We start from the raw sequence: 22840 nt of genomic DNA, 5'->3' as shown, positions 1-22840 counted from the left end.
CTTTTTTTTTTTTGCAGCGGGACTAGACCCCCTTGCACTTCCAATATTTGGGCAAACCCCCCTCACTCCCCAAATTTATGTATACCAACTACAAGAATGCCATACCTTGGAGAAAAAGGGGATATTCTAAGAAATGGAAATCTCATATTTAGTATACATAAGTCTGGATTTTCAGTTACTCAGTCTCCACATTCCAGGACTCTGCATTGCAAGTCCTGACATTTTAAATGGTTACCCTACGAAAGACTATGAAGCTCAGTGTGCAGCTACTGACAGAAAGGCCCAAGTGGCTCACACAAGATGCAGTTCTATGATGCCCTTCATGTTAACATGTAAACTTCGAAGAGCAACTTGGAAGCCTGTAACAAGGTTAGGCAAAACCTGGCTTCTATTTCGTATACATTATACTTTGCTCTTCAAAAGTACTCGAGATCATATGAGTAAGTAGTTTAATTACTTTAAGTTATGACACTGCCTTGTGATACTCCCTGTTGCCAAAAGTTTAATATGGTGTCACAATCAGTGGATCATTACTTCAAGCAGAGAGAACACAAAAAGGTAGAAAGTGTGTCATAAGAAAAGATTATGATTTAATACAAGTGATCTCATTAATAAATAATGAGAAAAGGAAATATAGCCCCTCTCATCTCATATAAGCTGATCTGAGCCTAAATTACTTTTGTAAAGTTATCCAGAAATATGTCATCAGCTTTAACTTTGTGTAATCAAAGATGAAACCTAAGCTTGTTAAACTACAATGTAAAATTATCGCTAGCTGCTACCTTATTTAATCTATGGCAGCTTTTTTTTCTTTAAATACAAGTTAAATATATGTCCCCAGTATAAGAATTGTTCATTTTCTTACATTATTAACAAGCAGTACAGAAAAAGATGGAAATGTGTTTTCATGGTAACTGGTACACAGCTGTACAGATTTTTGAAAATTTAAAAACTCCACAACACATTTTTGGAATCAAAAGAAAACACAACAGCATGAGTTGCTATGTTTTTACCAACGTACATCAAATTACTGGTAGGTGTGTATGGTTAATAATAAAATGCTGCATAAAAAAATCATCAATAAAAAACATTAAGCTATAGAAAAACTCGTGGTATCCTGTTCCTGTTTAAATGCCATACTATATTCAGTTATTTAAACAACACATAAAGCTATCTTCAAAAGAGGATGAGAATTAGCCAGTTCATTTGCTCACCAACGGTTTCCTTTTTTGCACTCATTTAATAAAATGAGTCAGTACTAGAATTACTCACCCAATCAATGAGACCATCTGCTCCACTATGTGCTTACTGAATGTTATTATAACAAAAAGTTTCTGTGGGAAAAAGGAAAAGGCAGTTAAAATATTTAGTCAAAAGGAAATGAAGACTCAATTATGAACACACATTCTTGCTTACTTGAACAACAAAACACAAAAAAACATTTACAGCCTTTTATCAAACTATGTGATCCAATTATCTTTTTGCTACCCTCCAAAACAACTTAAAAAATGAATTCAGAGGATGATGTGGTCATACTACAGTCACACTTCATGAAAATAAGAAAAATAACTAAGATGCATGTTTTCTGGCATTAGACCATGTTACTGACAAATACAGATCAAACATAGGTTTCTATACAAAACTCACTGAGGCAGACTCAGTAAAATCTATATGTTATCTAACTGCTGCCACATTAATCTATGGAGTAGTCATTAATAGTTAAACTTATATTAGTTCAAATTTTTTTTTACATGAAATCATAAGAAATATATGCTACACGTTAAACATATAGCCTACAGCTCAAAATTATCACTGGCAATTTTGTTACATTTGCACTGCCTGACAACTTGACTCAATGCTTTACAATCCCAGATGGAATACAATTTATGTCTCAAAATTATAAATGACATTTGCTTTGATAATACTACACTGCTTGACAGCCTGATTCAGAGGTTTACATTCACAGATGAAATACTGGTTTACAAATTAAAAAAAAAGTCACTATTCTACAGCTGCCCTTTTCACAAATGGTTGCTTCACTGACTTCTGCTCAGGAAAAAGTAAATTAGCTTCATATTAAGAAGTATTCAAAGACAGCATGACATATTTGGCATAAAGGTTTGGTGCCTACCACAAAACTGCCTCTTGGTGATGGTATGCATTTACCAACGACAAAACACAGCATAGTGAAATACTTACTTATCTTATGCTTAACAGCTGTGTGCCCTTCCAAAATGCTCAGTGAACACAGGGTGTAGATACAATCAACTGGGCTCTTGATTGCATTTTAACCATGTTTTCTGCCTGAACCTAATAACTACAACTATATTCTGCTTCAGCCATCTACTTAAATCTAGTAGTAGGATGTAAACTGCCATGGGAATTAAGTCGGTTTTTCATCAACAAATCCTGCAGCTTGATATTAACCTCCACGGAACGCCTGAATGTGCTACTACAAGGGAGAAGTTGATAGCTGCATGCAAATTACAATAGTGTAAGTAAAACCTACCAGTGGCACAGTGCTGCAGTGGCTAGTGTTGTTGCCTCACAGCAAGAAGTTCTCTGGTTCGATTCTCGGTTGGTATGCCTTCTGTGCGGAGTTTGCATGTTCTCCCTCTGTTAGTGTGGATTTCCTCTGAGTGCTCCGGTTCCTGTCACATACCAAAGACATGCAGTAGGTGGATATGACACATTAAATTTGCCACAGGTGTGTGTGTGTGTGTGTGTGTGTGTGTGTGTGTGTGTGTGTGTGTGTGTGTGTGTGTGCGCAGTATAAAAAAACACAGCCGTGGCAGAGCTAGACACTTGGCGGATTGTCACTGTTGAAGTGACACCCTGATCCCATGTGCAAAAATAAGAAAAGGGGGTTATGGATGAATGAAAGCAAAACTTACTGTATCAGCAGACCACTTGGTGATTCCCTGCTACAGTTTCCCACCCACGCTCCTGTTTGTTGGTCTTCTTTTTAAACCTTTACCATAACAGCAGACCACCTGGTGATTCCATGCTAAGATTTCCACTCACCTTCCTGTTTGTTGGGTCTTCTTTTTAAACCTGGTGATTTTAAGCTTCCCACCACTACTGTAAATTGAGCTTAATAAGCTCCTCCCTTTCTACACTGCTGGTGCTATCTTGATTTTTTTTATTTGAATTATTTATTTGCCTTTTCTTGTGCTTATATCGAAAAAGTGCATTTTGCCTCACTGTCTGTTGTACTGATTTACTTCATCTGAATTCATTACTTAGCTAGCTGCTGGATAAAGTAGTGTAATTTGCACTCTAGCAAGCACTTGTTTTTTCATTAAGGTCAGTGCATTTTCCTTGTAGTGCACTGGCAGGTAGCCTGGTCGGCCTAGGTTGAAGAAACACTCGAGATTTCTGCATGTAATTTTATTGGTTGGAGAGCTTATTAATCAGCTTGTCTTTTTTAGTGCCTTTATAAATTCTGTACAACTGAGTGGCTCTTGGCTCATTTATACAAAACAAAGTACTTTTATTTGATAATCACACTTTTATGAGATGTTTAAGGCACACTGCTGGATCCATATCTTTTAAGTTTGTTTGTGGTAGCACTTAACTCTGGACACTCTCTTATTGTGCTTTTACATTAGGAGGACTGGGATTATTAGTCTACTGGCTGTGTGTGTTTACCTGGCTTTTTTGAGCTGGGAAACCCACAAAAAGCCTCTGAGATTTTTTTCTTTGCACTTCTCTTATATACTGTGACTGTACTTCAGCAGTTTAAAAAAAAACAGTACTGTCTGCTGCTGCTTTGCACTGTATTTTATTACTGCATTTGTTACACTTTGACTGTATTTCATACCAACAGCTGCTTTTACGATCTGTTTCTGCTGTTTTATTCTGTTGCTGTTATTAATTCAAGAAAAACTGTGCTGCTTTTTACACTGTTGCTTATTTAAACAAAATATGAATATCCTGCTTTTTTTCTGTTGTTCCACTGTACTTCTGTTGGCCATAGTATAGCTTGGATTCAGACCAGCTGAATTCAGTTCTGTTTGTAGCTTGAGCACTAAAAATCAGGGCATATTTTTTTGGGAGAAGCCCCCCCCTCAGTACCCTTGTGGCAGAAGCGTACAGTGGGACTATCTAATTGAAAGTTACTGGTTCAGGGCTCAGTTTGAGGTTTTTCATTGGTGCAGGGCTCAGTTTTAGCTTTTTAACTGGTTTCTTTGTCCAAGCTGCTTGACTCTTGCTTGCGTGTAGAGCACCACTGCACAGACGAGGGAACTCTTGGCGGTTACAGATGCAAACGTGCCAGTAGAAGTATTTTCCTTTAGAAGCCAGCTGCTATCTAGCACAGCAGTTCTTGAAAAGCTTTCAGCTGTTCAGTGAACCACCCAGCAGAAATTTTGCCTCTCACCTATCAACATCACATCCTATAGATCCCCTCCTTTATTACATCCTATCCCTTCCTATCCACCTCTGTTTACTCCTCCACCACACCCCTCTCTCACAGGCCGGTGATGTGCACCCCAACCCTGGACCAACCTCCAGCATTAATGCAGCTAAACCATCCTCTCAACCCAAAAAACCTAAGTCCCTGCACATCACTACACTCAATGCACAAAGTATTAGAAACAAAATCCCTAACCTTCATGCATGGCTCTCCCACAACCACCCCGACATAACCACCATATCTGAAACTTGGCTCAAACCTTACATAAAAGATCATGAAATCCTACCACCAGGTTACCAAATGATTTGCAGCGATCATCCCCACAAAAATAGGAGATGGAGTAGCTATACTCTACCCCACCTCCCATACCATAACCCCCTACACCAATTCAATTCCAACCTTTGCCAATGCTGAACAATAGGACTACTAAAAATTAACAAGCACAAATCCAAATGTATTGCTGCCCTCTATATCCCCCCCAGTGATATCAAAACGTATTGAGAACATACTATCCTGGTTCTCCTCCCACATAAATAATGAAACCCATATCCTTGGTGACACTATCAATTGGTCCTCCTTCAACTCAGATGCCCCTTCCCATACTATCAACCTGTACAACTTCTCCCAACTAATTCACTCACCTACCAGACCAAATAAAGATGGTACCTCAGGTACCATCATTGACTGGATCCTTGCAACACATCCAAGTCTCATCAACAAATCCGGTATGTTACCAGATCCTCTCAGTAACCACCTACCTGCTTTCGCTGATCAACTCCCAACTCCCCTACAAAAACACCACCACTACATTCAAACTTGGAACCTGTCATCTTTCAATCCCCAAACCTTCTCAGAATGCCTTAAGTGCACCAACTGGACCCCTCTAAGAACTCTCCTTCTAGATGATGATGTCTCCCCATTTCAACCACTCATTCCTTACCCTCCTTAACCAGCAAGCCCCCCCCCCCCCCAAGAACCAAAGGCATCAAATCCAATCCTTGCCCATGGTTATCCAAAGAAACCAAACTTGCCATGCAGCAAAGGGACAAAAAATGGAGGCAGTATCAAAAAAATAAAAACCCAAGCTCCCTCCTAGAATTTAAGCAACTCCGTAACCCCACCAAAAAGCTAATTATCAAAGACCGCAAAGCTCACTATTCCAAACTTCAGTCTCTGCACTCAACAAACCCCCAAAAATTCTGGGACTCCATCTCATCTATATTAAATCCTGGTAATAAAGCAACCCCCTGTCCCAATCACACCCTCTCTGACCTCAACACCGCCTCTCAATTCAATTCCGTCTTCATAGACTGTATAGCCAAACTATCCAACTCCTTCCCACCCCCCCTCCCCTAACCACAACGCTCACTCCAAAACCCCCTCTCCTCCCAGTTAAACTCCTCCTCACCCTTCTTCCTTAAGCCCATTCCCACAAGCATGATAAAAGACTCCTCATCAAACTCAAACCCTGCTGCAATGCACCTGACAATCTTCTTCCTACATTCCTCAAACTATCTGCAGACAGCATCGCCTTCCCCATCTCTATACTTTTAAATAGATCCATAAAAGAATCATACGTCCCTTTCATCTGGTGCCATTCTTACATCACCCCCCCCCCACAAAGGTGGTAAAAATACTGACACCACCAACTTCAGGCCCATCGCCATCCTAGCCCCTCTGTCTAAAATTCTTGAGAAAACCATCCAAGCTCATCTAATGATGTACCTAACCCAAAACAATCTCCTCTCCCCTACCCAGCACGGTTTCCATCCCAGTCACTCCACCATAACTGCCCTTCTTTCCTTTCTAGAAACCATCAACCAAGAACATGACTCAGGCAAATTTGTATCTACATTATTCCTTGATCTGTCAAAAGCCTTTGATACCATCTCCCACACCCTTCTCATATCTCAGCTCTCTACTCTACACCTCTCCCCCCCCCTCTCTAGATTGGTTTTCCAGCTACCTATCCAACTGCCAACAAGCAGTCCAATGGAAAACCTCCACCTCCTCCTTCCTTCCTACACCCACAGGTGTCCCCCAAGGATCTGTTCTTGGCCCGCTACTCTTTAACCTATTTATTAACAACTTTCACCACTCTGTCCTAGACTCATCTGTCATCCAGTATGCAGATGACTTGACCATGACCTGCTCAGCTTTCTCACCCTCCGAGCTTCTAGCAAAAACACAATTAGCCTTTTCCAAAACAGAAATCTGGATGCAGTCCAACCATCTAGTCCTGAATGCAAATAAAACTAAACTAATGATGATCTGCCCCAGCAAAAACTCAACTATCGATAAAACCTCATTCATCATACAAAGCCAGAATAACACTACCCTTGATATAGTCCCCACCACTAAACGTCTCGGTATCATCATAGATGAACTAAAATTTGACACACACATCCACTCTGCTATCAAAAAAAGGTCTTCTCTACAGACACATCCACTTCCTCTGCCCCTCTACCTGTCAAACCCTGGCATCTACTTTCTTGCTCCCCGCCCTAATGTACGGTGCACCCCTGTTCGCAAACATACCCTATATACCCAACCGCCAACTCAGATCCACAAACCAAAATCACCTTCAAATCCATAAACCATCTCATCCTCCTGGCCAGCTATTTCTATTCCTACTCCAAAGCCAAAAAATCGAACCCCCCCCCTCCTTCGCAGCCTTCCCCAGCAAGACAATTTCAAAACCCAGCTACTATCTCATCTATCATTCGAATGGACATGCCCATGCCACACTCCAACTTAATCCCCTCTCCACTCTCTCTTTCAGCACAACTCCTTAAGATTCTCTCTGCTGCCTGGGACTGTGTATCTTTTCTCCATAACCCCTTCTGTTTCTTTCTCCATGCTTTATAGACCACCTAAACTAAAAGAAATAATAGCTATATCTCAACTTGCATAGAATTCTCCTGCCACGAATTATACACTGTATCTGATCACTTCTACCTACCATTATAAGCTAGTTACTATATATTTTAAATGTTTTACTCACTTGAGCTTTTAACATGCTGTATTACACACTCTGAAATGTCTTTAACTTGTTCTGCACAGTTACTTGTTGTGTCCCTAGTAACTTGCAATATGTACTTGTAATGTATACATTTTTGCCCTTTCTTTGTAACCTGCAAGTTGTAAATTCAAATGTAACTGTAATTTGTTTTGGAGCTTTTCTCCCTGGGTCTCCACTGAAAACAGGCTCTTCTGGCCCAGTGGACTTCCCCCGGTCATCAAACTTAATAAATAAATACCCCACAGGTAAGTCACCCTAAAACAGCTTCCTGCCTGATACACCCATGTCTTTCTCCTTATCTACTGAGATACCATGTTCAAACCTTGCATTATGGACTATGAATTTTCCTCTGTTTCTCCTCCTAGCCTAGTGGGCATGGGTTTTTTTGAGGCAGTATAGCAAATGCCTGGTGTACACTGACAACCGCTTACTTCTAAATCACTCAACTACAACTTGCAAGAGGTGCCCCTACACTAAGAATCTGGAATCACTGCTCTCTCGCACCCAAAACAGCAACATTAAACAGATTTTTAGCTTGCACACCATGACTCCTATTTATAATATGCACCCAACACATAAACCTTCATATGCAGAAATACTCTCCAGAAACCTACCTAAACACCAGAGACCTCCAAAACACAAACATGCTACACCTAACACAACACCAAAGCACCCAATACACACAAAACACTAGCATCTGTGTCTTACCAAATAAGCCCTTAAGGCAATGCCCAACTATTCCAAATGTTATAGGTGGCTCTACAGTGAGACACACAGATGCCCCACTCACCAGGTTGAACAAGGAGAAGGTTACGGTCAGCTGCTTGTCTGGTGCAAAGATTCACCAGATCACACATGCACTCAGTTCTCTCAACAACAAGTACCGTTATGACTCCATCATAGTTCATGTTGGTGTGAACGACTTCAGACGTACCTCTCTGGACTATATGAAGACAGACATGACTGAGTTCTCTGAAATGCGTGTCCCAGGTGGTTATGTCCCTAGCTTTGAGCAGCATTTTACCCTCACCTAGGATAATACCACAATATAAGCAGAAAATGATTGACTTCAATAATTGGCTTAGTTTCTGGTGTCATTCTAAGGGGATCCAGTTCCTGTCAGCCTGGGATGACATGGTGGATAGTCTACGCTGCTTTGCCAGAGATGGTCTTCACCTGGCACCTCTAGGCTTTTGATTGCTGGTTAAGGCACTTCCTGCCCACCAACAATGCTTTTTTTAGGCAAGGTCACAACAACAAAATTCCCGAAGTAAAACTACCAAACACAAAGAAACTAAGGGTCATTATGCTAAATGACAGGAGTTTAAATCAGAAACTGCACTCTGGAAACACTTCTCTCCATGGAAGATGCTGACATCCGTACAGTCACAGAAAGCTGGCTCAAGGCCGCAAAAAGTACCCCGGCCTTGCAAGGCTACAATGCCTTCCACACTTTCAGACAGCAAATTGAAGGTGTGAGAACCAAAGGAGGTGGAGTATTTATCTTCATTACAGATAACTGCACCTCTAGACTGGTTAACAAGAAAACTATGGAACTACTCCAAGTCCAAATTACCTTGGGTAAGACCCCTCCCCCTCCCTTTCAGGTCATCGTCAGTTACAGGTTCCCATCCATGAACCAAGACCTACTTGGGACAATTAAGGTACAACTTAACACCCTAGTCATGGGTGACTTCAACTATCCTTCCATTAATTGGGAAACTTATATGAGCCCAAACTCACTTGCATAAAAGTTCCTAGACTTTATCTCAAATGCCCTAGAACAAATAGTTCACCACCCAACAAGGGGCTCTAATATTCTAGACCTGGTCTTCCCCAATATGAGTGATTGATGCAACGCCTCAAGTGTTGAGCCCACACTAGTGAAATCCTCTCATAAATCAGTCATTTTTGAAGTAGCAATAGCACCAGAACTCCCCAAAGAAATCAGGCTAAAAAACTTCACCAAAGTTAACAATACCCTCCTAAGGGAAGGTATAATTGACTTCCAAGCTCCAGTTTCCACAGATGGCATTGACAGGTATACTAAGGTATACACTGATGCCCTGTATAAGCATCTACACAAATGTATGGACACAGCCATGCCAGACAGGATTAAAGCAAGATCCTCAAGAAAAAACAAACCATCCTCGTGGATGTCTAGCATTAATAAATTATACAATAGGCGAAAGAAGCTGCTGTCTAAAAATACAAAAGTGAGATCCCAGAACTGGAAGAGCACCCTCCTCAGCCCAAACAAGCAAATAAGGGAACTCGTAAAATCGTCAAAGAACAACTATGAGAAAAATGCAGCCAAAGATAACCATAAGGCTTTCTACAGCTAAGTCCGCAACCTAAAAGGTGGGACCCAAATGTGTGCTGAATTGTGGATGGCATCAGACACACTTACCCTGTGGAAACTGCAAACCTGCTAGCAGACAGGTTTGGTGAAAATTTCACCCCCTATCCCCCCAAGCACACCACAATGTCTTCATCATCTCCTCCTCCCTGCATCTCCAAAGAGCAAGTCACCACTGCTCTCTCCAAGGCTAAGAACACAGCCTCCATGGGACCAGATGGCATTTTGGGCTGCATTCTTAATATTCTAAAACAAGAGCTAGCTACTTCATTAGGCACTCTATTAATTAACAGCCTGAGTACTGGCTTTGTCCCCACTGAATGGAAAACAGCAACTGTTATCCCCCTCCACAAGGACGGCTTGGCAACAAACCCAGGTAACTACCATAAGTTTAACCATCCTCATCTGTAAGGCAATGTAAAAAATCATCATGGACCTCATAAATAAGGATATGTGACCTTCAAACCTTGAATCCATCCCATTTCAGTTTTGTCAAGGGCAGGCCATGGCTGCTAAACCTGGTGGATTTCAAGAATGTGACCAGAGCCATAGGCGAGGGCAAAACCATGCACACAGTCTATCCTGATTTGGCCAAGGCCTTCAACACTATCCCACATTCAGGCATCATTGACAAACTAACCCAGTTGAACATCAACCTCTATGCTGTCAGGTGGGTTGCAAACTGGCTCACTGATCAACAACACTCAGTAAAAATGGGAGACGTTACCTCTACCATCAGAGCTGTCACCAGTGAGTTCCCACAAGGGTTAGTGCTGGGTCCACACTTGTTTGGCATATATTTCTCAGAAGTCCAGGCCAAAACTGAGGGGCTGTAACTACCCAAGTTTGCTGATGACTGCAAATAAGGTACTACCACTGAATTCTCTAGCAATGTACGCATAATTCAAAAGGGGCTTACGCAGACCAATGACTTGTGCCACAGCCATGGTCAAACTAAATGCTAAAAAATGCATGCTCATTCCTTTCAGTAAAAACAATGTCCATGCTGATTATAAAATAAACAATACCCTAAGTACCAATTTAGTAGTGAGAGACCTGGGAACACAAGTTGACTGTGTCCTCAACTTTGACCACCATGTGTCTACTGTGGTGAACAAGGCATTCTACATCTTCATCGCTCACCTGATTAGCAAAAGCAACATCTCAACAGGTTATAACACCCCCCCCTGTACTCACCCCTCATCGGGCCTATTACTAAATATAATGCTCCCTTTGGTATGTACTGTACCAGACACCTGCACCAACTTGAGTGACCTGAGATTTCTAAGTAAGAAAATTCATGGTCTCCAGCCAGTCTGATATGGACATACTGAAGTTGATCTTGGGTGGCCCTCATGGAAGGATATTCCGGAGTACTACCAAACCAAAGGTGGCTCTGTTTCTAGAAATAATTTCCAGTTTGTAATGAGTAACAAAAGTATGTGCACTGGACAATGTAGCTCCAGCACAAATATCGTCAATAGATGTTCTTGACCAAAAAGCAGATAACGTAGCCATGGATCTGGATGAATGAGCCATGGGAGGTTTAGATAATGTCATGCCTTTCTGAGAATAAATCCAGGAATTTTAGTCTGTTATTCATTTTGCTAAAGTAACTTTGGATACTGGATAACCTAACCTTTTTGGAGAAAAGGAAACAGAATGTTGGCCTGACTTTCTGAATTGCCTTATCCTGTGAAGATAGAAATGTAATTGTCTATACATGTACTCTCCTTTACTAGAAAATTTTGGAAAGAAAACTGGTAAGTGAATGGATTGGGTTAATGTTATTTTCAGAAGACACTTTAGGTAAAAAGGATGGGTTAGTCTTGTAAGGAAACACAATCCTTATGAAAAATTATAAAAGGAAATTTTGATGCGAGAAAAGGGTCAATTTCCTTATTCAAAACCCAGAGAGAGAATTTTTCCATTTGCTTTTTTATACTTTATTTAGTAGATTATTTTTGAAAAAGCCAAAATAATATCACATACAGGTAAAAAAAAAGCCTGGGCTGTCTAATTATTACTAGAAGTGGAAAAACCATGTGGTTAATCTTAGGGCTCAAATGTTGGATTCCTGATGGGTATGACAGGAGATCCGGAGCTGGCTCCAGTATACATGGTAGATAATGAAGATGAAACTGTAGGAAGGGGAACCATACTTGCAGGGGCCAGAAGGGGGCAATAGGTTCATAGGTAAGTACTAGGCTACCTGCCCGAGGGCATATGTAAGCCTAGCCAGAATGTGTTGGCTTAAGCTGCCCCCTTAGATTAGTTCCCTGTGCCTCTGTCCAGTAGAGCCATTAGTTCCCTGTGCCTCTGTCCAGCAGAGCTACTGCAGTGATCCTCGGGGTAAATTTTCTGTTTCCCATCCACTTGTCAAGGTTTCTCTTGAAGAGTGCTAGTGAGGGGCTCTGCCTAACATAGATTGGAATCCTGTTCAAAAGCATGGGGAGTCTCTGGGACAGGAATCCATCCCTCCAGCAAGTCTTATTTATCGTTATAGTGAGGTTTAGATCCCTACAGCGTGTGGCTCTCGGGGATTTGTTTTTTTTAGGTGGAGCATGTCCATCAATTCTGGGTTGGACATGGCCTTCTATGTCAGGCAGAGATCACCTCTGAGTAGGTGGTATGCAACCCGAGTACAGCTGGAGTTTCTTCAGTTGGGCTGCATAGGGCATCTGTCTGAGGCCAGCAATCCTCTTGGTGTGGTACTTCTGTGGTCTTTCCAGCTGTTGCAGGCGTCTTGTAAGGTACATCCCAAATGGGCGATGTACTCTATGATGGGTCTGATAAGTGATGAGTAGAGGGGTTTAATAACCTCTTTTGTTTTAGATGCGAACCCTTTTGTGATTAGGTGGGCCACATAGAAGGATTTTCTAGCCACCTTAGCAATATGATTATCAAAGGAGAGATTACTATCTACTTGGGTCCCCAGATCCCTTATTTCATTTTCTGTATTTAAGGGACTACCATGTATGTGGTAGTTCGCGGGTACTTTGTTTTTTCCAAAGGGGATGACTATGCACTTTTTGGCATTTAGCTTGAGGCCATGATTTTGACACCAGGTATCCGTCTCATTGAGACCCTTCTGGAGGATGTTTGTATCAGCCGGAGAGTCAATTATGGTTCCCAGTTTGCAGTCGTCTGCGAACTTGGTCAGCCATAGTTCTCCTGTGCTTGCCTGTACCTCTGAGAAGTATATACCGAACAGGAGGGGGTCCCAGGACTAAGCCCTGGGGGACACCACTTGTAACTGGTTTAGAGTCGGACCTAGAGCCTGCAGCTCTCACCGTGTGGGTTCTATCCATGAGCCAATTCATCTCGTGACATATGGGTTTATGTTCAGGCTGGCGAGCTTGTCTATAATACCAGAATGGGGAATGGTGTCGAAAGCCTTTGCGAGGTTTAAGTAGGATGTGTGGACCTCCTTTCCCTCGTCTAAAGCATTGGTAACTGTCTCAAAGAAGTCCAACAGGTTTAGGAGGCATGATCTGCCTTTAACAAAGCCAAACTGGGTAGGGTCCAATGACTCTGTTAATGAATTCCATGATGATGCACTCCACAGCCTTGCAGACCAGGCTAGTCAGGCTTATAGGGTGATAGTTCCTGGGGTCTGTTGTGACTCCACCTTTGTGGAGCGGGATAACTGTTGCGGCGCGCCACTCTATGAGTACATAGCCTGCAGAGAGGCTGAGTTTGAACAGTGGGTTTAGGTGATGGGTTAGTTCATTTTGGAGTTTGTGTAAGACATAACCTGGGACTCCATCTGGTCCCATTGAAGCTGTGTTTTTGGCTTTGGATAGGGCTGTTTTAATCTGTGCGTCAGTGATTGCCAGGGCTCTACATTCTTCTGGTATGGTTAGGGGCCCTTTAGGGGGTGAAGTTTGCACTAAACCTGTCTGCCAGAATATCAGTCGATTCAGTGTATTTTGTGCCATTCTGCACCAACTCGGAGCAGATCTGAGAGTTTCCACTTAGGTTCTTGACATAGCTAAAGAACGCTTTGTGGTTATCTTTGGAGTCCTTAGCAATTTTTCTTTCAAAGCTAGCTTTAGATGATTTTATGAGGGATCGTAGTTTCTTGCTGATACTGATCAGGGATGTCATTCCTTCTTGGGATTTTACTCTTTTCTGTACTAGTTTCCTCCTTGTTTATGGCAGGGGTCCACTAGACTGGTTTCCTTTTCTTGGAGGAGTGAGTCTTGGTTTTGCTTGGGATAGCATGATCCATGCATTCTTGCAGGTGCTCATCGAGTGCCTTTGTAAGGGATTCAGCAGCTTGGACAGTGTTGTCCTTTAGCATGGCGGCTGTGAACCTTTCCACCTCAGTCTTAAGTAAGTTTTTCATGGTGGTTTCCTTGATTGTGGGTGGGGGCGGAATGTGGATATTCAGAGTGATTAGACTGTGGTGTGATCTAACCAGCGAGGGGTTGACCTCTGGTGTAGAATACCGGTCGCCCATGTTTGTGATGACCAGGTCCAATATGTTGTCCAGCTGATCCAAGGCATTCGAGTTTATAAATTCTAGGAAGCATTGGCCAAGGGAGTTATGAGGATTACTGAGCTCTTCAGCCTGCTTGCTTTCTGTAAAAAAATTTGGAATCAGAGGAAGAGGAGGGTAAGCATAAAGGAGACCTGAGGGCCAAGCGTGAATTGGAGCATCTCTCAGTGACTCTTCCTGAGGGGGGATCAGAGCAAATTACCTATTGTACTTGTTGAATGGCAAAGAGGTGGCAGCAAGGACAGCCCCAACGCCGGAATATCATCACCACCACAGACTGAGTGGGAGACCACTTGTGGGGCATCAAAATGGATCTGCTTAGTTTGTCCGCTAACACACTGGCTCTCCCTAGAATGTTAACCACAGTTAGACAGAGGTCTGATGAGACTGCCCATTCCCATGCTCTCATGGCCTCTCTGCAAAGGGATTAAGCTAGAGTTCTTCCTTGTTGTTGATGTACTAGACTACAGACATGTTGTCGGTCTGAATTGCAATAGCCCCAGTGGGACAGCATCTTGAAATGCTTGCAATGCTAATAGAACTGCTCTCATCTCTAAGACACTGATATGCAATTTGGTCTCTTGGGGGGGGGCTACGTGACTTGGACTGATCTTCCCAAGAAATGCCCCCAACCCAACTGAGAAGCATCTGTGGTCAATGTGGCCCCAGGGGTTGGTAGAACAAAGGATCTGCTGATATATAGATCATCAGATTTGCACCCATCATCAGATATGTTGTTTGCAAACTGGGATGAGCCTGACCGGAAAAGATAGGGGTTGATACAGAATGCACCACTGTACAGCTAAAGTCCATTGAAGAACTCACATAAAGAAGCATGCCAAAGAAAGTAGCATGATGGCTGCTGCCATGGAACCTAATGACTGCAGTACTGACCTTGCTGGTGGAGTTGAATGAGCAAGGAGAAGATGGACCTGGCTCCTTACAGTGGAGATACAATGAGGAGGTAAAGATGCTAACTATGTTGTTGTGTCTAGAAAGAACACCTATGAATTCCAGGCTCTGAACTGGTGTTAGGTTTGACCTGGCATGATTTATTGTTATGCCCAAAAAACTGCAAATCTGGAGCAAACAGCCCCTGGCATGTAGAAGTAGATGCTTGAAGGGCGAGGTGAGAAGCCAGTTGTCTAGATATGGAAACATATGGAATCCTTTTAGTCTCAAGTGAGCTACCACTACTGCCATGCATTTGGTAAACACTCTGGGGGCTGTGGTGAGTCCAAGGGATAGGGGGCTCTGAATTGGTAATAACTGGCTCCCAGATGGAAGCGAAGGTGTCTTCTGGACTGCCTGTCTATTTGACCAGCCTGGAGGTGTGTATGTCTTTAATATATATTGCAACTCCACCTCCTTTTGCTTTGCTGCCCATGGTTTAAGGTCTGAATGCATGAAAGGATGAATAACCTGGTATGACAGGATTGCTCTCTGCAGCTTTGAACCAGGTTTCTGTGACTGCAAAAATGTCAGCATCTTCCAGGGTTAAGAATGCTTGCAATGAGTGCAGGTTTATGTTTAAATTGCTAGCATTTGAAAGCATGACCTTTAATTTGCATTTTGATGAAATTTTCATGCTGGTAGATTTGACCTCATGGCATTGCCTAAAAAAAGGCACGATGGGAGAGGCAACAGCCTTTGCCAGCACCTTGAAGCCCAAGGGAGACAGATGCAGGCCATCTCTGGCAAAGCATCATGGTCTGTCAATCATGTCTTCCCAGGCTGTCAGGTATTGAATTCCCTTGGAATGACGCCACAAACTAAGCCAATTGTTAAAGTCAATCATTTTCTGTTTGCATTGAGGCACGATTCTGAGTGACAGTAGAATTCTGCTTAAGGTTAGGAACATACCTGCCTGGGACACATTCAGTGAGCTCGATCATGTCTCTCTTCATACAGTCCAGGGAGATGGATCTCAAGTCATTCACACCAACATGGGCTATGACAGAGTCATAACAGTACCTGTTGTTGAAAGACCTGCGTGCATAGGTGATGTGGCAGATTCTGGCACCTGACAAGCAACTAAGTGTGACTTTCTCCTTATCCAGCCTGGTGAGGGGCGCATCTGTGTGTCTCACAATGGACTCTCTTATGACTAATATGTTGGGTTTATGTTTAGGTCTTAGTGGCTGTGAGACAGATTTTTGTTTAGGCTTTAGTGGCTGCGAGACACAGGTGTTTGGAATCCTATCTGGTCTGCAGGGACCTTTTGGATGACTCTTTTGTCTAGCAGCTTTTAGATTTCTTGTGCTACTGCCTTTCTCTGACTGAGTGGAACGTCAACAAGTTTCTTCCTTTTGCGAGAAGAGGAGAAAATGGTATGTAATAACCCCTGGATATTATGCTTAGCACACACGTATCTTGTTTTATGCTGGCTCAGGTATCTGGGTGCAAAGACAACCAATCCCGACTGCCTCCAGAGTTGGACAGTCTGGCAACACTTCAGGAGCGCTGAAAGAGCCTATCCAAAAAGGAATATCTAAGGCCCTGATTCTGCGGACCTCTTCTGTCTCCAGGTGACGTCTACCAAATTTCCTCCTCTGCCTCTGGAAGAATTGTCACCACGTGGATCTTGGAAGGGTCCCTGAGATTTCTGTTAACACATGTTCTTATCACCTCTCTGACATCTGGAAAAAGTACGTTGAGGTGTAGAAAACTCGTATAAATATCTCTAAAGTCTGTTATAATGTAGCATCATGCAGAGACAGTCCATTTCCAAATGCTGTTACCAAACAGAAAATTGGCATAAAAAATGTAACCAAAAGTTCCTTTTAAATGCACAGACTTAAAACTGAAATAACTAAACACTCATTATTAAACTATAACACATCAAAAAGTAAGTAGTATGTTTTTACATTACTAAGGGTGCATATCTCCCTTGTATTCCCTAATATGAAGGGATGTAAGTACATATCCATTAACTATATATTCTAACTATAGCTCAGACTACCATATTAAATTAACAAAATAGATAATTTTGCTGCAAACCCAATTTGCCTTTCTATTCTGTGATACTGCAGCCTGGGAGATGGTACATTTAAGTTAGTGGGAACACGGGGTTGCAACCCTCATATTGGGGGATGGACTGTGGAGGTGGAAAAAAAAACATATATGCAATATTGTTATTCACTGCTATTAGTCATGAATTTGACAGTTGTTTTAAATCACCTCAAAGTTTATACTATCATTCACTATATACAATGTTGTTGAACAAATGACCAAGTTTAATTGGTCTATTAGTTATTTGTTAAAATTCTATATTTAAATATATGTACTTTTCTTGCTTAAACTTTGTGATACTACTACTGTATGATTTTATACAGTAATATATTACAAGCATATTTTTTACCTAAATTAGTACTACTATACAGAATATGTTCCTTTTTTCACTGTTTTCCTATAGCAGAGCTTCTTCCACTGAGCTTGTGACATAAAATTCTTTTCACTCACTTCTCTCATGTACAACCCTGCACCAACTGCTAGACAACAACATTCACAGATGTCAAGAACAACCTGAGGGGAAGTTCTGATTTTTAGCTTAAACAATCTTAATCAAATTAACACTCCAAGCATAGCACCTATATCTGGACAGAGGACAAGCATAAATACATTGACAGAAAACTTCTGCACTCCGAGACAGTATAAATGACTTTTACTTGTGGATGTAATGACAATCCAAGATATATTCCACAAATGCATTGTATTCCCCACCCTGAAAAAAAAATCATTCACCCACCCCCTACCAGTAAGAGAGTATAAAGTAACATGCTGAACTGCCTGTAAAAGCTTGGATTTAGTAGCTATGCATACAAAGCCATGAGTGTCAGTTTCCCTTTGGCAGGTCTTAAGACTTCCATGGAGATATACTTCGACACTTTGGTATAAAAATAAACAAATAAATCACAAAATCGTCAGGCACCTGAAGTGATAACCTCTTAAAGCCACCACACGAACAATACAATGCAACAAGTTTAAAGGTACTTTAATGTATGAGTTCTTTCATTTTATAACAAAATAAAACTTCCTCCGATACAACCACCATACAATGAATCCATAGATAAATAGAGAAACGTGATTTAATTAATTAAAAGTCACGTGACCAACACATTCAGAAAAAAGGAACTTTAACTTTTTACTTAAAACATTGATATATACTTTAAAATGCATCCTAAAACTCCCCACACATACCCCTAATCATCACAGATGTGTGTATAAGCACAGTAACAGCATATATATTGAACTTATAAAAATTATAGCATTATAAAATTATAGGATCATCCAGCAACACACTATTTAAGATAAGCCCATATACAGACCAAAGAATATTTAATGTATAATTTCACAAACAACCTATATCTTTTTTTTTTTTTTTTTACCTACAAAGGGATTGTAATTTTAACAGTGGGGCTATGCTTACGCTATCGCTCAGTCACAGCCATTTATTTGAATTCAGCGTCAGTTGCCATACCAACTCTCATTTCTCCAAAAAGTACAGTTTTGTACCTACCATAAATGTAGATGTTCGAGGATCCACATTGCTGCAGTCCTAACTATTGGGTAGTCCGCTGTCCAGTCGGCCCGAATACCAAAGTATATGGCTGACGTCGGTCAGGGCGCATTAGACTGACGTCAGTACGTCAGGGTACTAATGCGCATGACCGACGTCATATCCTCAGTCTTTTCTTGCCCCAGATGTCAGAAGACCCTGAAAAGATAAGGCCAAAAGCCAAAAATTCCCAACATACCTGCACCAAAATATATATATACAATATATACAAAAACAGCAGAATATAACTTCACCTACACAACCACCCCTAAACACAGAGGGAAGGAGGGAGGTTGGACTGCAGCAATGTGGATCCTCGAACATCTACATTTATGGTAGGTACAAAACTGTACTATGTTCTTCATTCCACATTGCTGCAGTCCTAACTATTGGGTAGAATCCCAAAGCAGAGGTAAGGGAGGCTGGCAAATCATAAGGAAGCAGGAACTGACAACATGCCTTGCAAAATAGCTGTGGCAAAACCAGCCCTAGACTTAGAGTAGAGAGGAAGGTGATAATGCTTAGAGAAAGTATGCACTGAACTCCAAGTAGCTGCCTCCAAAATATCCAAAAGCCAAAAAATTCCCAACATACCTGCACCAAAATATATATATACAATATATACAAAAACAGCAGAATATAACTTCACCTACACAACCACCCCTAAACACAGAGGGGAAGGAGGGAGGGTAAATTGGACTGCAGCAATGTGGATCCTCGAACATCTACATTTATGGTAGGTACAAAACTGTACTATGTTCTTCATTCCACATTGCTGCAGTCCTAACTATTGGGTAGAATCCCAAAGCAGAGGTAAGGGAGGCTGGCAAATCATAAGGAAGCAGGAACTGACAACATGCCTTGCAAAATAGCTGTGGCAAAACCAGCCCTAGACTTAGAGTAGAGAGGAAGGTGATAATGCTTAGAGAAAGTATGCACTGAACTCCAAGTAGCTGCCTCCAAAATATCCTTTGTTGCCACCCCTTAGAAATGCTGTTGAAGTGGCAGTAGCCCTAGTGGAATGAGGCCTAATCCCAGCTGGAATCTCCTTGCCATGATGGGAATAACAAAATGCAATGCCACACCCAATCCACCTAGAAATAGTTTGTTTAGACACAGGCTTGCCCTTTGAACTCAAAGCAAAAGAAATAAACAACTGCTGAGACTGCCTAAAATCCTTAGTCCTGCTCAAATAATAACGCAATTGCCTGTGTACATCTAAAGTGTGCAAAATCTTTTCCCCTTTATTTTGAGGATCTGCATAAAAGGTAGGCAAATGAATAGTTTGGTTTAAAGCCACACTAGAAACCACCTTAGGCATAAAGGAAGGATTAGTACGTAAAGATACCCTATCCTTATGAAAAATCAAAAAAGGCTCCACTGCCATAAGGGCCTGCAACTCAGAAACCCTTCTTGCAGAAGTAATGGCCAACAAAAAAGCAGTCTTCCATGACAAGTATTTCAATTCAGCAGTAGCATGAGGCACAAAAGGTTGTAGAGTAAGTTTCTCCAACACAAAATTGAGATCCCAAGCAGGAGTAGGAGCTCTACGTGGGGTCTTATATTCTTTGCCCTCTAAGAAATTGCTTGAACAAAGGATGCGAAAACAATGGTGGGTCACAATCATAGTGAGCTGAAATTGCTGCAGCATGAATCTTAATGGAAGAGAAAGACAAACCTTTGTCTAGTAACTCAGTAAGATATTGAAGAGCCACACTCAAATTCGGCTCAGAAATCTCCAAATTGTTTGCTGCACTCCAAAATAAAAATCTCTTCCATTTTTCTGCGTACACTTTCCTTGTACTAGGTCTCCTGGCTTCCATAATCACATTTAAAACTTGTTGAGGAAGTTGAGACCTACTGTCTTTCAAAACAGAATATGCCAGGCTGTTAGATGAAGAGAGTGAAGCTTGACATTGAGCAGGTGACCGTTTGTTTGAGACAACAGGTGTGGAATCAAGGGTAAAGGCCATGGAGGCTTCCTTACCAAACTCCTCAGTAATGGGTACCAGTGCTGCCGAGGCCAATCTGGAGCTATTAAAATCATCCTTGGCTTGTCCTGTCTGACTTTTAGAAGCACCTTTGGAAGAAGAGGCAGAGGTGGAAACGCATACACATGAAGATTTTTCCAACTGAAAGAAAGAGCATCCACTCTCCAAGCTGTGTGATGAAACCTCTTTGTGCAAAACTTTGGCAGCTGGTGGTTTAGTGGAGAAGCGAACAGATCTATGTCTGGAGTTCCCCATGACACTGTCAATTTTGAAATACATGAAGATCCAGTTTCCACTGTGGGGATCCATGATTTGTCTGCTTAACACATCTGCTAAGGAGTTCTGTGCTCCGGCAGAAACCTTGCCTGAAGAGTTAATTGCAAGCTGAGCGCAGTCTCCCATAAAATCATTGCTTGCCTGCACAATGGGTAAGAATGCGTTCCCCCTTGTTTGTTGATGTACCACATGACAGTTGTGTTGTCTGTTAGAATCAACACCTGCCCTGGAAGAAGTAATTCCTTGAAAGCCATTAATGCAAACTGGACTGCTAACATCTCCTTCATGTTGATATGTAGATGCTGTAGTTTGGCAGGCCACTTGTCTTGTATCCACTTTCCATTTAGATGAGCTCCCCAAGCAATGTCTGAGGCATCTGTCGTTAGAATCTGACTCGCCTCTGGCCGGGTCACAGAGAGTCCCTTGTTTAGGTGACATTCCTGAGCCCACCACAAAAATTCCTTTTGAATGCAAGGTATTATTTGAATGACAGTGTCCAAATCCTGGCAGTGCTGTGTCCATACATTTTGAGATACCATTGTAGCTTCCTCATATGCAGTTTGGCATTGGGAAGCACCAGAATACAAGATGCCATGAACCCTAAGGCTTGAAGGACTGTCCTTGCAGTCAGCCCGGACTGAAGAGATAGTTGATGGAAGTAACTGGAAAGATTCTTTTGTTTGTCCGGGGTTAAAAGGCCATCTGGGCTGCTGTATTCAGTCTCACACCCAGAAAGCACATGTCTTGAGAGGGTACTAGACTGGACTTTATTTCGTTCACAGAATACCCTAGGCATCTTAGCACTGCTATGACATATTCCAAATGCTGTAGAAGGTCTTCCTTTTCTTGAGCCAGAATCAGGCAGTCGTCCAAGTAAGGATAGATTTGAATTCCTTTTAGCCTGAAGTAAGCTATCACTGGAGCCAGAACCTTTGTGAATACTCTGCAGTAGATAAGCCAAAGGGCAATGCAGAGAACTGATAATGAGAATTTCCAGCTCGAAAACGCAGATACTTTCTGCAACTTAGTCTTATAGGCACATGAAGGTAAGCTTCCTTGAGATCTAAAGTTACCATCCAGTGATCTTTGCCCAGCAGAGGTAAAAGCTGTTGTAACGTCAACATTTTGAACTTGGGAATGTCCAGATAAGTGTTGAGGGTAGATAAATCCAAAATTGGTCTCCACGTGTTCCCCTTCTTTGGTACTAGGAACAGGCGAGAATAAAATCCTAGGCCCCTTTCTGGCACAGGAACTGGCTGAATGGCCCCTATTTGGAGCAACAGAGAAATCTGCTTGTGAGCCTCTTGCCGTTGTAGAGGAGGAATGTCTGGCATGCCTTTGAAAAGAGGCAAGGTATGGAAATAAAACCTGTAACCGTTGTGAATAATATCCAGAACCCATCTGTCTTGGGTAATTAAATCCCAATTTTCTTTGAAAAGAGACAGCCTTCCTCCCAACGGTGCTGCCAGGCGAGAATGAACTGGCAGCTGAAAAGGCAGGTCATTGAGTCTGCTTACGAAAGGACTGACCCCTGCCCTCACCAGAAGTCTGAGCAGGGGAACTCCCTGTCCTAGGCCTAAAAGAACCCTGAGCTCTGCCCCTAACACGACTACACCTACCCCTAGACTGGGAATCATAAGCAGGATAAGTCCATCCCTTAGTAGGCCAATTTCTACTAAACTTGGAGGCTGCACCTGCAAAAATCTTTAACAG

The 22840-nt window shown here is 42.0% G+C and overlaps 1 protein-coding gene across 1 annotated transcript in view; it reads right to left on the bottom strand.

Moving 5' to 3' along the window:
* VMP1 (vacuole membrane protein 1) overlaps positions 1 to 22840 on the bottom strand; it is a 1640696-nt gene that overhangs the window by 257584 nt on the left and 1360272 nt on the right. The window contains exon 10 of the mRNA XM_044054897.1: positions 1273 to 1334. Coding sequence (XP_043910832.1) covers positions 1273 to 1334 — 62 coding nt within the window. The remainder of the gene's footprint in view (positions 1 to 1272; positions 1335 to 22840) is intronic.

This window comes from Protopterus annectens, chromosome 13.part0, assembly GCF_019279795.1.
Source record: "Protopterus annectens isolate FY-2018-M chromosome 13.part0, PAN1.0, whole genome shotgun sequence".
NCBI lineage: Eukaryota > Metazoa > Chordata > Ceratodontiformes > Protopteridae > Protopterus > Protopterus annectens.
The sequence above is the reverse complement of the archived record's forward strand: the minus strand, read 5'-3'. Positions and strand labels throughout refer to the sequence as shown.